General features: G+C 36.8%; 1 protein-coding gene across 2 annotated transcripts in view; it reads left to right on the forward strand.

Annotated features, from left to right (window-relative positions):
• The window catches only part of UGGT1 (UDP-glucose glycoprotein glucosyltransferase 1), a 131,469-nt gene that overhangs the window by 87,291 nt on the left and 27,115 nt on the right, over nucleotides 1-17,063 (forward strand). Inside the window, exons 20-29 of one of the 2 annotated variants that reach the window (XM_040619470.1) lie at nucleotides 569-667; nucleotides 1,450-1,473; nucleotides 1,991-2,085; nucleotides 4,187-4,393; nucleotides 5,153-5,284; nucleotides 6,046-6,176; nucleotides 8,212-8,307; nucleotides 12,262-12,364; nucleotides 13,308-13,387; nucleotides 14,687-14,876. In XM_040619470.1, coding sequence (XP_040475404.1) covers nucleotides 569-667; nucleotides 1,450-1,473; nucleotides 1,991-2,085; nucleotides 4,187-4,393; nucleotides 5,153-5,284; nucleotides 6,046-6,176; nucleotides 8,212-8,307; nucleotides 12,262-12,364; nucleotides 13,308-13,387; nucleotides 14,687-14,876 — 1,157 coding nt within the window. The remainder of the gene's footprint in view (nucleotides 1-568; nucleotides 668-1,449; nucleotides 1,474-1,990; nucleotides 2,086-4,186; nucleotides 4,394-5,152; nucleotides 5,285-6,045; nucleotides 6,177-8,211; nucleotides 8,308-12,261; nucleotides 12,365-13,307; nucleotides 13,388-14,686; nucleotides 14,877-17,063) is intronic. The other variant, XM_040619480.1, reaches the window with a different exon arrangement.

Raw genomic sequence — 17,063 nt, forward strand, 5'->3', positions numbered from 1 at the left:
TTTAAGACTTTTGGTGCTTTCTCCCCTCCTCTACATGATGTCATGAGCTGTGTCTGTCTTATTTACCATTTCTCTCCTTTTACTGGAATATTGACTGAAAGGATAGTAAATCCTTGGTATGGTCTGTTGAGTGAAAGGATAAGTGGGTGAGTGGGTGGACAGACATAGAGGGAGGGGTGGGTAATCCATCTATGTGTGGAGGATGGTGATAGAAGAGGGGCATTTGTGTTGGAGTGAATAAGGCATAAGACTGGGGAGATTCTTAGAGATAGAGGGTTTCTGATACAGGATGAAGACCATATTATAGGTGGGAAGAAATTACTGGGTAGTTTAGATCAAAGGAATGACTTGATGAAACTGGGATTTTAGCAAAAGTAACTCAAGGGGAAATGAATGGTAAGAGCATTGCTTGAAGACACTAATTGTTCAATAAACATGAAACAATAGGTTTCACGCACGCATTTTTATAAATCTCATATTATGGACAAATCAGATTATCAGTTGAATATTAATGTTAGACTGAATTTAGGCATGTTAATTATAAATCTATTTCAATTTTCTCTTCCAGATAACTTTTTTGTGGATGACTATGCTAGATTTACTGTTTTGGATTCCCAAGGCAAGACTGCCGCTATTGCCAATAGTATGAACTATCTGACCAAGAAAGGTAATCCATTTTAGGCTTATCTTGGATTCAACTTTTTTTTTCTTTTTTAGTATTTGTAGAAATAATTCAATCTTCAGTGTCTGCTAGAAAGAGATTTCATTTATTATTTCTTATAATGATTTGAATCAAGAAAATACCTTTAAAATTCAATTCTTTATGAAGTGGAGTTTCTGAAAATTCAGATGTTATTCTTATAAATTTATATTAGATATTAAGGTGAAATGAAAAATTTTTTTCATGATTCAAAATGTGAAAACATTTATGATGTAAACATGGGTTAATGAATTGAAAATTGGTTTGACTTGCCTCTTCCGGGACAACACTGAGTTAATTTTTTTAGGGGTTATAAGATAAACTTGGTTCTAGGAATCCTTGTGCACATTTTAAAACTGATTTTTAATATGGGGTCAGTTATTTAGGCTAATATTATGTGAGATTATGTCATTTTAATGGCAGACAGATGCTTTCCCCCTCTGGTCATACTTACTATCCTTTCAGAGCACTGACTGTCATTTAAGGCAGCTATTTTTATCCACGCTGTAGTCTTGTCCTAGGGAGAATTTCTGCCTTCCCAGATCTGTGTAAATAAAAGCTATTGCTCCATTTGGTTCCTCAAGGAATTGGTTCCGAGGGGCCCTGGAACAGTGCTATACCCCTAAGGGGACTGCAGAGCAGAGAGAAGATTGATCATATTAGGTTTATTTAAAATTTTGACTCTTACAGCAGGCATCAGTTATAGCAATGACATTTTCTTCTACTCTTTTTCCTTTACCTTTGTCTAGGAATGTCCTCCAAGGAAATCTATGGTAACTTTAAACCTCAGAATGTTCAGTTTCTTTTCTTAATTATCTTATGTGGTTTCAGGCAATCTTGTGATTCAGAATTTATTGACACTTTATTGTGACATTTCTGGAACCTGTGGGTAACAGTAGATAATTTATCACATGCAGATAAAATTTGTATAAATTGTATAAACGTTTGCAAAGAATTCTATTTCAGAAAGTTACAAATTAATGTGATTAAAGACTGATATGTTACCCACATGTTCAAAGGCTTTTTTCCATTGTATATGCTAACAGTTGCCTAAACCATAATAGAATTAATAAATGCATGTTCCTAGTTTGTAATTAAGCCACAGGGAAGTTTACCCTGCTTTCATTCTAGTGTAGAAGTTTTGCTACTTTTGCTTTGTATCTTTATTAAACTTGTCATTTTCTTATTTTTTGCATGGTTTTCAGAAATTATTTGGCTTAATAACAACATTGAAATATAGAATGTGCTTTTTTCCCTGCGACTCAGTGTGTTGTTTTTGTTTTTCTACAGATGATTCTTTCATTAGGCCTGTGACTTTTTGGATTGTTGGGGATTTTGATAGCCCTTCTGGAAGACAGTTACTGTATGATGCTATTAAACATCAGGCAAGTATCTACACCTCCATTGTGTGTGCTGTTACTGTTCTGGGTGTGAAGTGGGAGTCCTGCTTTTTTCATGGTTGATGGAAAGGAGCATTGTTTATCCCAATAGTGAGAAAAGAGAGGAGACTGCAGTGTTCTGACTTCACTGAAGGGTATACATTCTTCTAGAGAAAAAAAAATAATGAGATCCTTATCATAGACAAGTTTTTATTGCGTGACTCTTCATGTTCTTGCTGCAGAGATGCTGCAAAGATCATGCTGTATATTGCATGGGGGGAGGCAGGTCCTTTTCACTGAAGGAGGTCTAAATGGGGAAATACTGTGCAGACACCTTAGTGTTCATATAATAGAAGCAGATCTAGGCGCACAGAGAGATGCACATGTGGATGGTCTGAAATACACGTAGCACATAAGTCGTAGAACTTGAGCGAATGGCAGTTGTGAATGGTTGGGAAGAAGTGGACTCCTCTAGAGAGTGTCATTGTCAGAGAATGAGCTGTTACAGTGCCTTTTCCTGAGCAGTTTCAGACTGACTCTTCATCCAGATTTCACACCCTTCCCATGTCCCCTTGCCACCCTGGGTCCCAAGGAAGATTACTGAAGTACTAAAATATCAAGGTGATTTCAACTTCACTAACATGCTAAGTGCCTTTATTGTCTAGGGGAGTAGACCCGATGGTGTGGCCATTTCAAAGTTAAATCAGAATGAAGGACAGTAGATACATACGTAAGATTCTAACTCAAATTTATAAATGCTCAAGTGGTGGTAGAGTGGGAGAGCAAGAAGGGAGAATTGAAAATTTTTTTTCTTAAATTATTTTAGAGGGAGAGCACAGCGGGAGGGGCAGGGGGAGAGGTTGAGAGAATCTCAAGCAGACTCCATGCTGAGAGTGGAGCCCTGTTCGTGGCTTGATTTCACAACCCTGAGATTATGGCCTTCGCGGAAACCAAGAGTCAGAAGCTTAACCGATGGCACTTGGATAGTGCCCTGAGAATTAAAATTTTTTAAAAAATATTTTAATTGAAGTAAAATATAGAATCAAAAGAAGTGCACAAATCATTGGATACATAGTGTCACAAAGGGAACACCCAGGTGACTACCACCCAGGTCAAGAAACAGAATTGTCAGATTCGCTTGTGTCTCCATCATCCCCCTCCCCATATTTGTTTATGTTTGCTTTCTTTACTCAACATTTTTGAGATTTATCCACGATATTACACGTAGCAGTAGTTAGTTCTTTTTCATTGTGCTATTGTATGGCTGTACCACAAAGTTATAAAGCTTTGTTGAATCTTTTTGATGGACAGTGGCGTTTTTTTCTAGTTAGGGGCTATTCTGAGGAATGCAGCTATGACTATTTCTGTATGAATCTTTAGATACACATTAGTATGAATTTTTGTTGCTTATGTTCATGACACAAGGTTTTATGGGTCCCAGATAACTTATGCAACATGGATTCTTATCTTTTTACTCAGGGGGAGATTAATTTTTTAAAAAGACTTTATTTGTGAGAGACAGAGCGTACAAGCAGGGGGAGCAGCAGTCAGAGAGAGAGACAGGCTCCCTGCTGAAGCAAGGAGCCGGATGTGGGTCTCAATCCTGGACCCTAGGATCATGACCTGAGCCCAAGCAGACGCTTAACTCACTGAGCCACCCAGGCGTCCCAGGCAGAGATTAATTTTTTGCAAGGAATCTGGAAAGCCCATGTGAACAAAGAAGTATTTGAATAGAAGCCTGAAGATTGGTTGGGACCGAGGGGAGAAAAGATGGAATGTACTTGGGATTTGCATGCCAACTCGAAGCATGGAGTGTGTTAAAATAATAAAAAAAGGTGTTGGGGAATACAGGACTCTGATGATCTGTAATGGAGCTATATATACAGGGATGGTAAGAAATGAAGTTGGAAAGGTAGACTGGGGACCAGTTCATGTAGGGGTTTGAAAGCCTGGCTATAGCATTTTAATTTTATTCTGTATACAGAAGAGAACTGAAGACTTTGAAGAGAGGTTGTATTTGCTACTTAATGGAATATGATGATGTTAATGCCACTTTTTAAGTTCAAAACATCTACCATATAACTCTTATTTCCCATTTTGTAAATAGAAATCCAGTAACAATGTTAGAATAAGCATGATCAATAATCCTAGTGAAGATATAAGTTATGAGAACACTCAGATCTCCAGAGCAATCTGGGCAGCTCTTCAAACACAGACCTCCAACTCTGCTAAGAATTTCATCACAAAAATGGCCAAGGAGGAGACTGCAGAGGCCCTGGCTGCAGGAGCCGACATTGGGGGGTTCTCTGTCGGGGTAAGTCTCTGTGTGTTGCATGGGGCTGCCTTGTTCTGTGACTTTCCACAGAAGTTCATTCCCATGGTCTGATGTGTCTTGTTCATGATTGGGATTTGTGATTTTAGTACTGAGTTTCAGAGGATTTTCTTCGTTTGGAAGAATCTTGCCAAGAAATAACAATTCTGCCACATTCCCCTTACCACTTTTATTATGTTCAAATAAAGTTTTAAGATATGACCCATATAAGTTTATGTTGTAAGCACAAAGTCATTTGTTTTGTATAGTTTTTAAAAGACAGGCAATATTTTTTTTATTTATAGAGCAAAAAACTGATTGAAGTTTCTTATGAGTTAGAGGCTTATGTGTTCTTGATGTGTTCTGATATAAGCCCACCTGTATTCATTATATAAGTTACTATCTTTTGGACTATTTAATAGATTTAAAATTCTTATAAAATGATGAGTATACTTGATGTTTCAGTTAGAAAAAAGGCTCTAGAAATTAGCAAGATTTTAAAATGCAGAATAAAGATATAATGAAGAATAATTTGCCAGTTGAGCAATCACATAAAAGAATAGGAGCAGGAAATAAGCATTACTTGATAAGTGGGAGGGTGGGAGAAAATAGGAGTGGAGAATTGAGACATCATAATGTTGATTCTTAAAATTAGTACTGACTTTCCATTGAAAGTATTTTATGATTTATTCATTATGATTATTCATTTTTATGGCTTGCTTAATAACAATTACTTTTCCTTAATAACAATTACTTTCCTAGGGCATGGATTTCAGTCTTTTTAAAGAGGTCTTTGAGTCTTCCAAAATGGATTTCATTTTGTCTCATGCCATGTACTGCAGGGATGTTCTGAAGCTGAAGAAGGGACAGAGGGCAGTGATCAGCAATGGAAGGGTGAGGATTTTGTCCTGAGACAAACTTGACCTCAAATTAGATCAGTGAACAGTGTTGGCAGTGTTCTCTTCCAAAGCTAGTAAACTCTTCAGAGTCAAAGGGGATTGGGGCTTATGCAGAGCTGATGATAATTTCTGCATCCTTATTTCAAAGGAGGTTTGCTTTTGACACAAGCATCCTTGTGTAAAACCTTCCTGCTGTGTAATTATGTCCTGCCGCATGTACAGTGGCAGTGAGAGTGTAGTTTCTCAGAATAAGTTGATAAGGCTTTGATACATGAAGTATTCATCCCCTGTGTTCATAGTTGTGTAGTCTCTGGTCAACTTCATTGGTGTAGGCTTAGACTATTTCATACATATCTGCAGCCAGGGACGTGAGACTGGGGGGGATATACCAAACTTTAAACTCTTAGCACTGAGGATGAAATCTCCGCTGTCTGTCATTCACTACACCGCATCTCTGGTTTGGTTCTGTTTTTAATATTCAGCTAGAATTAATGAAACTATGTTGCTATTTTGTTTTACTTCAGAGTTGCTTACTAGGAAAATATTGTGAAGTGTACAAGTCTACCCTCTGTAGTTGAGGAATTGATAAGTAAATAAATAACTGGATGAGTTGATTTGGGTTTTATTTTCACCTTTTTCATTGATGTTATGAGATGTATACATGTCTTGGGTCTTTAAAGTGATTAGGTTTATAAGATAGCCTGAGGACTTCAGAGGGCTTCTTTCCAAAACCGACCACTCTGCCCTTCTTCACAGATCATTGGGCCACTGGAGGACAGTGAACTCTTTAATCAAGATGATTTCCACCTCCTAGAAAATATCATCTTAAAAACTTCAGGACAGAAAATCAAATCCCATATTCAACAGCTTCGGGTAGAAGAAGATGTGTAAGTTTTGCCTTGGAAGAAAGTAATCAGTGCATGTCATAGGGACTGTGTTAGTTGAACTTCCCTCATGCTACCTATTTCATGGTGTTTTATTTCCAGTTTGAACATATAATAATGCTTTTCAGTTGTTTATGCTTCTGTTGAAACAAGTTAATTTATTTAAAGATCTGAATTAGGTTTTTCCATTTTGTTTTTTTCGATGTGGAAAATTTCAAACATATGCAAAAGTAGGGGGGTGAGTTTTTGTTTTTGTTTTTTATTATCTTGGGATACTTTTGTAAAGAGATACTTTCCCTTTTCTGTTTTATTTTGTTCCAGAAAGGAAAGTCAGGTTAAATGCTTTTTTTCCTTTATTTACTAGTATAGAATAATGAGTTGTTTCTCTTGCAGCCTCCAAAGGTTATGATTTGGTTATTGTTGGTTTTTAATTTTTATTTTAATTCTTTCGGTGTTGTTATTAGCTAATGTATTATTTTATTCTTCAATATTTTATGTATTTATTTGATAGAGCAAGTGAACGGACAAGCAGGGGGAGGGGCAGAGGGAGAGGGAGAAGCAGACTCCCTGCTGAACAAGGAGCCCGATGTGGGACTCAATCCCGGGACCCTGGTATCACAACCTGAGCCGAAGGCAGATGCTTAACCAACTAAGCCACCTATAGTTGATGTATTTTAATGAGTTATTTCCCAGTGGAAGAAAATGAAATTATTTAACTGGTCCATGTACCTGCTGTATAACTAGAGCCCATAGGTCATATACACGTGGTTTCTGTATTAAATATCAAATGAATGTAGTTGAAAGGTGTATTTTTATGTTTAATTTTTTGAGGAACCGTCATATGTTTTTCCACAGAGATGATACCATTGTGTTTCCTAATGCATAAAGGTTCCAATTTCTCCACATCTTTACCAGTACTTGTTATTTTCTGGGTGTTTTTTTTTTTTTTTTGTAATAACCCACTCTAATGGGTGTGAAGTGGTATTTCTTTGTGGTTTGATTTGCACTTCCCTAATGATTAGTGATGTTGACAGCTTTTTACATGCTTATTAGTCATCTGTATATCTTTGGGAAAATATCTTTCCAGTACTTTGCACTTTTTTTTTTTTTTTTAAAGTAATCACTTTACCCACAGTGGGGCCGGAACTCACAACCCCGAGATTAAGAGTCTCATGCTCCACTGACTGAGCCAGCCAGGTGCCCCTACTTTTCACTTTTTTTTTTTTTAAAGATTTTATTTATTTATTTGACAGAGAGCGAGCACAAGCAGGGGGACCAGCAGGCAGAGGGAGAGGGAGAAGCAGGCTCCCCGCCAAACAGGGAGCCCGATGCGGGGCTTGATCTCAGGACCCTGGGATCACGACCTGAGCCGAAGGCAGACGCTTAACAGCTGAGCCACCCAGGCACCCCAACTTCACATTTTTAATTGTTTTTTTTATTATTGAGTTATAGGAGTTCCATGTAAATACTTTGGATATCGATCTCTTATAGATAGATGATATGCAAATATTTTCTTCCATTCCATAGGTTGCATTTTCATTCTTTTGATAGTGTTCTTTGGTGAGTAAGTTGGAGGCTATAAAATTTAAAAGTTCTTCTGGTTTTTTTCTTCATCTCTTTCATATATCCTCATGCTGCAGAGTTTAAGAGCCTTAGTGATGTATTGATTTTCATCTCAACCAATAATGATGCTACAGATAAAGAGGTTTCCTCCTTCCTCTGGCTTTTTTTTAGTGATGCCTTTGTTCTGGCCTATGAAACACTTCCTAATGCAAGTCAGGAGGTGTTCCTGTGACTTGAAGCCATCATATCATGGGCATAGGCTTGGTGTGGTGTGCCCTTGGACCACTCCCTCTCTTTATGGAGTCTTTATGGACTATATTGCCAGTTTTTCTCTTGCTTATTGGTGTAAAGTTCATATGTTCTTCAGACCATCTTGTTGGCATTCAGTACTTAGGCTGATTATATTATGTTCAGCAATAATTGGAAAAACCTTCAGTTAAAGAGATGCTAAATTTTCACCAACTGTGTCTTTCAGGGCAAGTGACTTGGTAATGAAGGTGGATGCTCTTCTGTCAGCTCAGCCAAAAGGAGATGCAAGAATCGAGTACCAGTTTTTTGAAGACAGCCATAGGTACAGAATTAATATTGAATTTATGCATATTCTTGAATAAAATCTTAAGGCTGCCTTTACCTCATCTCCTTTGTTTTTTCATATGAAGCATGTATGTAAATTCTTATTGGAATGGAAGATTTGTCCAGTGTGCAGTTTTCATATATACTCATTTTCATACGTCGAATTCATATACAGATCTCAGTTGCATAAAAGTTGACATTTATTTTTAAATACATCTGAAATAGTTCTGACTGTACCCTTTTAGAAAACAGAAAGCATTTAATGAAACAGTTGTAGTTTTCTGATATTCAAAAATAAACAGGTTGTTAGGGCACTTGTATTGTTCATCTTTTATTGAAAACGTTTTGTTTTCAATAAATAAAAATAAGTTTAGCATTATGAAAAAGCCCTTGCCTTTTGGTTTTGAGTTTTTTATTTGAAAAGTTTCAAAGCTTAAGAATAGTTGAAAGGTTATTACAGTGAACACCCAAATATCTTTAACCTGTGTTCACCGGTTGGTAACATTATGCCACATTTATCTGTCATCTGTGTGTGGGTTTCTGCATATGTGTGTATGTATAGTACATACAATGTGTATTTATGTTTGTGTACAAACTTCTATATACTTACGTTTTTTCTGAACCATTTGAAGGTCCGTTGCAGACATCATTACACATCATGCCTGAATCCCTCAGCATGTATCTCCTGAGCACTAGGAGTGTCTCCACTGTTGGCATACCTCAGAGATTTTACCTGGATACAGTGACATTAAGTAGTACACAGTCCATATTCACATTTCTCCAAGGCCCCAGTAATGACCTTTGAAAACTGTTTTGTTCTTTAATTTGGTCCAGATCACACGTTGCAGTTCTTTGTTGTGTGTCTTTTAGTCTCCTTAAATCCAGAACAGTTCCCTGCGTTTTTTTGTTTTTTATTCTTTGTGGTTTTTTTTTTTTGTTTGTTTGTGTGTTTGTTTTGTCTTTTATGACACTGACTTTTTTAAGAGTCCACGCCAGTTATCTTGTAGAATGTCCCATAGTCTGGGTCGTTTACTCACAATTAGACAAGATTAAGTTGTCTTTAGGAAGAACCCCTACAGTTGATGTATGTAGCCAGGCAAGGTTATATATCTTGATTGTGCCTTAGAGGCTTTAGATATTGAAGCCTGCATCCTACTTCTTTATGATTCTGATTTATTTAGTTTGGGGTAGATTGTACTTTGGTTTTGTTGATCCGTGCTTTCTTACAGCAAGTTCTTATGGGGATCAAATTTGACCAGACTGTTTGATGATCCAAGCTGGAATGGAGACCCTGTCCTTTCTCACTGGCTATGTGTCCTAACTTCTTACATCGCCAGTGGGTGAAGACTTCTATGGCTCCTTGCTAATCCTAGCTGGATTTTGCCCATTATCACCCATCTTCTCATCACGGTATACTTTCAGGAAGTAACCCATCTAGTTATTACCACAAGAAACATATTTCCTAATTGGCTTGCCATCCTGTTTGCCTTTCATGGCCAAGATAGTGAGTCCCGAGCAAGAATCTCTTCCCTTTTTAGAACATCGTTTTCTCCATGAGTCTTATATAATTAAAATGCTCTAATTATAAATTCTGTTATGAGACAAATTATAATTAGAGAAATTCTTCTTACTGGGGTTATGTTAGTTAAATGAGTGTTTGTTATATTTAAATCAGAAGTTTCTTATTTATGTGAGAAATAAAAAGGTCTGAATTATTGCTTATGTATATCCTTGCCCTAAAAGTGTGGCTCACAGAACAACAGCAGGGCATCATCCGGGAGCTTCTCAGAAATGCAAATATCTGGCCCCAGCCAGACCTCCTGAGTCAGTATCTACATTATAACAGGATCCTCCCAGGTCACTTTAGTGTACCTTAAGATTGGGGAAGCACTGTATTCTTTGATGTTTGCTCTACTCACTATAGGAAGATGTATATGACCCCCAAATCTTGTTTCGGTGTCTGTACTTTTGGCCTTACTCTGGTCTTTTCTCTGATATAGCAAGTATATTTCAACATGATACTGTTAGTTTATACTGTTCTCCATTTCCATACCACTGTTCCTCTAATCTTGGCTTTTGTTAATCTTTTTTGTTAGGGAGATGTGCGGTGGTCAAAGGCCCCACAGGGTCCGTTTCTGGTTATGCCTGTTGCAGATCACTTAGAACACTGGGTCAGAACATTAACATATCACACAGAACTCTACCCAGACCTGCCAGGTTCACAGGTTTTGGCCTGGGCATGCCTGACTCAGATACTATACTCCACAGGACTCTTCTTCGGAACTTCTGTTCTTCTTCCCTTTGTGAGAATTTACATAATGCTATTCTCTAGGGAGCTTTTTCCTTCTGGAATTCTAGAGAAGCACAGAAATCCAGGTTATCTGAGGGCAGTGGCTCTCCTACTTTGGCTTTTACCTAGAGAGTTTGTTAAAGGGCAGATTGCCTGACCCACCCCCTGAGTTTCTGATTCAGGAAGTCTGGGTTGTGGCTGACAGTTTGTTTCTAACAAATTTCCAGATGAAGCTGATAACTGCTGGTCTGGAGCCACACTTTGAAAACAGCTGTATTAGAGTTAAAAAAAAAATGTTATTTTGGAATAATTATTGACAGCTGGAATTGTTAATTTTATCAAAAATTGAAAACATCTGCTTTGATAACAGGCACAAAGCTATTTTGATGGTTATTTCCAAAGCAGTTTTGAAATAATCTTCATCACCATTTAAACTATCGTTACCCAGTTTTGTTAGTTACATTTTATTTTGTACTTTTGTTTTCCTCCCACTGGATAAATGCTCTTGCGCAGTACAAGAGTGGTTAGCACCAGAACTACATTAACACACTGTTCAGAGCAAACAGATAGGCATTGATTTGGCCAATTAAGTTTTGGAAAATTGGATGTATTTTAAAATCCTTTCAAGTTTACTCCTTTTCAAAATATAGCAGAGGCTCCTGCTCCTCTTAAGTCATCTGAGTCAATATGACTTCGGAGGGAGGCTGTGCAGCTGGAAACTACAGATGGGAAAATGTACATTCTCCTCAGAAATCCTAGAGGTACAACCCAAAACCCAAACAGCTGCTGTTTTTCACTTAGTAAGAAGACAAAATATGTATAACTTAATGTCCTTGTAAATTGACTCAGTTCTTTTGGAAATGTGATTGACAGTACATATTATCCACAAAGATGTTTGTATCCTGTGACTCTGTAATCTCGTGTCTAGGACTTTGTCTACTAAAGAAATGTCCAAGTATGAAGAAAACTGTATGTATGAAGTTTCTTACAGGCTGCAAGCCATCTAAATGCCCAACACTAAGGAATAGCTTAAGTAAACATGGCAGATTCACTTGGTAAATAGAAGATTATTTTTTATTCAGGATAGTTGATGTGTAACAATATGGAAAAATCGTTATGAAAAAGTGGTAGGGGAAGGAAGGAAATTGTTACAAAATTGCTGATATTCTTTGTATAGCTACTCTTTATAGAGGCATTTGAGAAGGTCTACAGAGAGAAATGCCACAGCATGGTTGAGTTGGGATGGCGAGATTTTATGATTATTTCCTTTTTCTCTCATATGTTTTCTGTAATGTTCTTTGTATTATTTTTAAAAATCCATTTATTTCTTCTCATACCCTTCTTGCCAAGAAATAAAAGTTGGCTTAATGTTTGTAGTTGTTCAAAAGCAAACATTAGCTTTTAGTAGATTTTGGTTAAATAGTCTTAAGCTGGTTTTCATCTTTTGTTCATTTTGAGTGAACTTGAGTCGTTAGCAGGTTTTGCAAACTTTGAGGTAAACATAATTACATGGTTAACCGCTGTGTAGCCAGCCTTGTTGTTCTAGATCTGAAGTGTTTTTGGAAATGCTGAGAAAGCTGATAGGTTATGTTGGTCTTAAAAAATGGTTAGCTTGTTTCCTATTTTCCACCAGATTAATGTTTTGTCTTTTGATCTCTGTAGTGCAATTAAAATGAGGCCAAAGGAAGGGGAGACGTACTTTGATGTCGTGGCTGTCATTGACCCTGTCACCAGAGAAGCACAGAGACTTGCCCCATTGCTCTTGGTAGGCATGGCCTAAGAGGCAGTTGCGTCTCTTTATCTGAAGTGGTCACAGGCCCTGTGACTCTCTGAGAGTGTCATTGTTCCCCTCGTTATCTTCAAAGGGCTTTGAAAAATGCTACAGAGCATCTTGGCAGAGCAAATGTCTTCATATATTGGTAATGGCTCTGGAAACAGCCTCACAACCTTAGAAAGTTGGTACAAGTTTGGTTGGTTTCCTCATGTAATTTTTTAAAATGTCCTATTTAGAGCAAGATATGTTTTAATTAAATTGATTTATGCCATATTTTGATTTATAATGAATGAGAGTTAAAAAGGTAAAATAATTTTGCTTTACTATTTTCTTTTTCTAATACTAGCATTTTTTAAATTGTAGCATGTCTTGTAGATTTGTATAAGATATTACAATTTTAGGAAAATTTAAGAGCTTTGCCAAAAAGACAGTTTCCTTAACATTTTTTTTGAGTTGTATTTCTTTTTTAAGGTGACGTTTTATTCATGTATAATCAGCTAAGATTTTTGTGGGTGTGTGTATGTGTGTATATATATATATGCATATATATATATGCGCTTTTTTTCTATTATTGTATGTAAACTGCACTGATGAACCTTTAATATTTTCCTTGTGTAGACAGTTCTCTATTATCCATCAGTTGCTTTACCACACAAGGGCGAGCAGTGATTTGCAATAGCCCACTTGCCATGTTTTTTCCAAGTAATGTGTGTGTGTGATTTAGATTGTGTGCCAGAGTTGGGATTTCCAGAAATTTCTCTGTGCAGATTTTATGGCTTCTATTATCTTTCTGTCTTTCTTGAGAAGTCAGAGATGTTCTTTCAACTCAGTGTCGAAGTGATAAGTTTCTGAAGAGAAAATGTAAATATTTTGTCTCAGATATTACTTTCTCTATAGGAAAATTTTATGTTTTGTCTCTGGTTTGCTCTTTTAGGTTTTAACCCAGCTGATCAACATGAATCTAAGAGTGTTTATGAACTGCCAATCTAAACTTTCTGACATGCCTTTAAAAAGGTAAAATAAGCTGTTTAAGAAATCAATCAAAAACGTGGTACTAAATCTGAATGCTGGTATTGAATGTTAAGGATCAAGTGGGTTTATAGGTGGACTTCATGTTTGAAAAGGTCATTTACTGAATGTTCAGTTTTGCTAAATTTCTGCTCTAATCAGAAGTTCTAAGAACTTAGTGTGGGTATGGAAGCATTTACGTGGCATTAACTCAAGTTACTTGGACCTGCCTGCCTGCCTTCCTTCTTCCCTCCCCCTCTGTCCCTTCCCTCCCTTGGAATTACATAGTTCTTTAATTTTAGAGCATTTGGATCAATATAGCTATTAAATTTACCTAGTTAGTTTAAAAAAAAGTGCTGTAGTACAGAAAGAAACTTGTCTGCCCTTTTTATCTTAAAAGTGGAGCAGTTATTTCAAGTTGGAGTATATTTGTCAGAGGAAGCTTACTGAGGCTCATTTGCATTATCTTTTTTTTTAATTTAAGATTTTATTTATTTATTTGACAGAGAGGCAGCTAGAGAGGGAACACAAGTAGGAGGAGTGTGAGAGGGAGAAGCAGGCTTCCCGTGGAGCAGGGAGCCCGATGCGGGCTCGATCCCACAACTCTGGGATCATGACCTGACCGAAGGCAGACGCTTAACACGACTGAGCCACCCAGGCGCCCCTCCTTTGCGTTATCTTGAGAAGGAGGGCAGGCTTGCAGGCTTAGCTGTATGTCGTCTGAACCTTGGAATGGTCATTTCATGAAGAAAGTTAAATAAAAAGCAGTCAGTAGTAATAGGGTAACATCTGCTGGGTCTGTGGGAAAATTCTGATAAAAATAATGTGCCGTGTTTTATAAGTTAGATTCTAAGTGAATTCAAATAGTGTTTGAAACAGTTCTCAGCTTCTGCATTGTCCTTGAGTAGGAGAAATGTTTAAACGACTATGTATAGTGTTTTCAGGGCTCACCTGAGAACTGCCATCATTTAGGACTTTGTGTTTAAGAGAAAAATAACTTTTTCTCCCTGAAGGAAGGCATGTGCTCAGGAAATCTTGTGACTCCAACAACAGCCATCCTTAGCAGTACCAGAAAGAGTGACCTCTCCTCTCAGTTCTGTCCCTCCTGCTCTTCTCTTGCATCTGCAACAACCACAGGTCAAGAGATGGTTTTGGAAACACTTTTCCCAATCTGGGAGGTTACCCTTCCAAATCTAGTTTGTTTTATTTTAAAGCAACTAGTTACCAGTGTGGATGCCTGTGAACTTAAGGACTGTGGGTATATTAAAAAGACTCACTTTTTATTTTATTTTTTTTAAATTTCAGCTTTTACCGTTATGTCTTAGAGCCAGAGATTTCTTTCACTCCAGACAATAGCTTTGCTAAGGGTCCAATAGCAAAATTTTTGGATATGCCACAGTCTCCTCTGTTCACCCTGAATTTGAACACACCTGAGAGTTGGATGGTGGAGTCTGTCAGAACGCCATATGATCTTGATAATATTTATTTAGAAGAGGTAAGAATATCATTACTTCTACGTATGTAATCTTGTGTAAAACCTGTTTAAAATGGAGTGGTTGTAGTTTCTGACTGAACAGACTGGATCACAGTCTAGACAGGCCTCTGAGATGTCTGTGTTCATGTATAATTGTATTTTTAAAAAATAACAGCTTCATTGAGATCTGTTTCACATACCATAAAGTTTACCCTTTTAAAGTATACAGTTAAGTAGTTTTAGTATATTCACAGAATTGTGTAGCCGTCACCACTAGATAGAAAAAGTCCATACCCATTAGCAGTCACTCCCCATGACCCCCTGGCAACCACTAATCTATATTCTGTCTCTGTGGATTTGCTTGTTCTGACGTTTGATCTAAAGAGAATCATATATTTTTGTGACTGGCTTCTTTCACTTCAGTGATTATTTTTAAGGTTCATCCATGTTGTAGCATGTATTAGCATTTAATTCTTTTTTTATTGCCAGAAAATATTTTATTGTATGGAAATACCACATTCTGTTTATCCATTCATTGATAGATATTTGGGTTGTTTCTACTTTTTGACTATTATAAATGCTGCTGTGAACATTCATGTCCAAGTTTTTATAGATGTGCTTTTATTTCTCTTGGAATTGGTGGATCATACAGGAATTCTGTGTTTAATCACCTGAGGGATTGCCAAACTGTTTTCCAGGGCGACTGCACCATTTTCCGTTCCTACCCATGATGTTCAGCATTTTTTCATGTGTTTATTGGCTATTTGTATATCATCTTTGGGGAGAAATGTCTGTTCAAATCCTTTGCCTATTAAAAAATTTGCCTGTTTTTTATTTTGGAATTGTAAGAGTTCTTTGTATATTCTAGATAAAAGTCTGTTATCAAATATTTGATTGGTCAATAATTTCTTTCATTCTGTTAGTTGTCTTTCACTTTCTGGATAATGTCCTTCAAAGCACAAGTGTTTCTAATCTCGATGAAATCTGTTTTTTTCTTTCGTTGCTTGTGCTTTTGGTAATATACCTGAGAGAAATCAGTGTTTAATCCCAGGTCACGAAGATTTATTCCTATATTTTCTTATAGGACTTTCAAAGTTTTAAACTCTTACATTTAGGTCTTTTATTCATTTTTAGTTACTTTTTGTGTGAGGTAGGGTTACAGATTTATTTGCATGTGAATATCCATTTGTCACAGCACCATTTGTTGAAATGGTTCTTTCCCAACTGTATGGTCTTGGTACCTTTGTCAAAGGTCTCTTAGCCCTGGATGAATTTAATTCTAGACTGTCAGATCTCTTCCCTTGATCTGTGTGTCTATCCTTAGGCCACACTTGTCTTAACTGTAGCTTTGTTGTCAGTTTTGAAATTGGTAAGTTAGTTTTCTAATTTTATTCTTACATTTCAAGGTAGTTTTGGCCATTTTGGCGAAGTTTGCATTTTGGAATCAGCTTGTTAATATCTGTAGAAAAGGCTGCTGGGATTTTGATAGAGATTACATTAAATCCCTAAATCAATCTGAAGAGTATTGCCATCTTACTAAGTGTTCTGACCCATGACTATGGGATGTCTTTCCATTTATTTGGGTCTTTAATTTCTTTCAACAATGTTTTATAGGTCTTAGTATACAGGCCTGTAAAAGATGATGTCATCTGCAAATAGAGGTAGTTTTATTTCTTTCTTTCCAAACTGGATGTCTTTTATTTAATTTTCTTGCCTAATTGGGAAATTTTTAAATTACCAATTCAGTCTCTTGTTATGGATTTGTTTGGATTTTCTATCTCATCTTAAGTCATTTTCTGGAGTTTGTGTCTCAGGAATTTATCCATTTTATCTAGATTACAATTTGTTGGCCTATAGTCAGTCATAGCATTTTCTTACAGTCTTTTAAATTTAGTTTTGGAGTGATATTTCCTTTTCCCTTGCTGACCTCAGTGAGTTGGCTCTTCTGTCTTTTTTTTGTGGTCATTCTAACTAAAAGTTTATCAGTTTGTTGGTATTTTCGAAGAATCAGCTTTTGGCTTCGTTGATTTTTCTCTGTTTTTCTGTTCTTTATTTCCTTATGTTCATATAGCTGTTTGTAGTATCTAAGGTAAGTGGTCCTGTCCCCCAGTCCATTTTCAAAGATTGAGAGCTCACAAGTGCAGTTTTTTCTGATGTGTCTTCACAGCCCTCACTCTGTACCTAGCTCGGAGTATATTAACAAAAGAA

This window comes from Ursus maritimus, unplaced genomic scaffold, assembly GCF_017311325.1.
Source record: "Ursus maritimus isolate PB19 unplaced genomic scaffold, ASM1731132v1 scaffold_1, whole genome shotgun sequence".
Classification (NCBI taxonomy): Eukaryota; Metazoa; Chordata; class Mammalia; order Carnivora; family Ursidae; genus Ursus; species Ursus maritimus.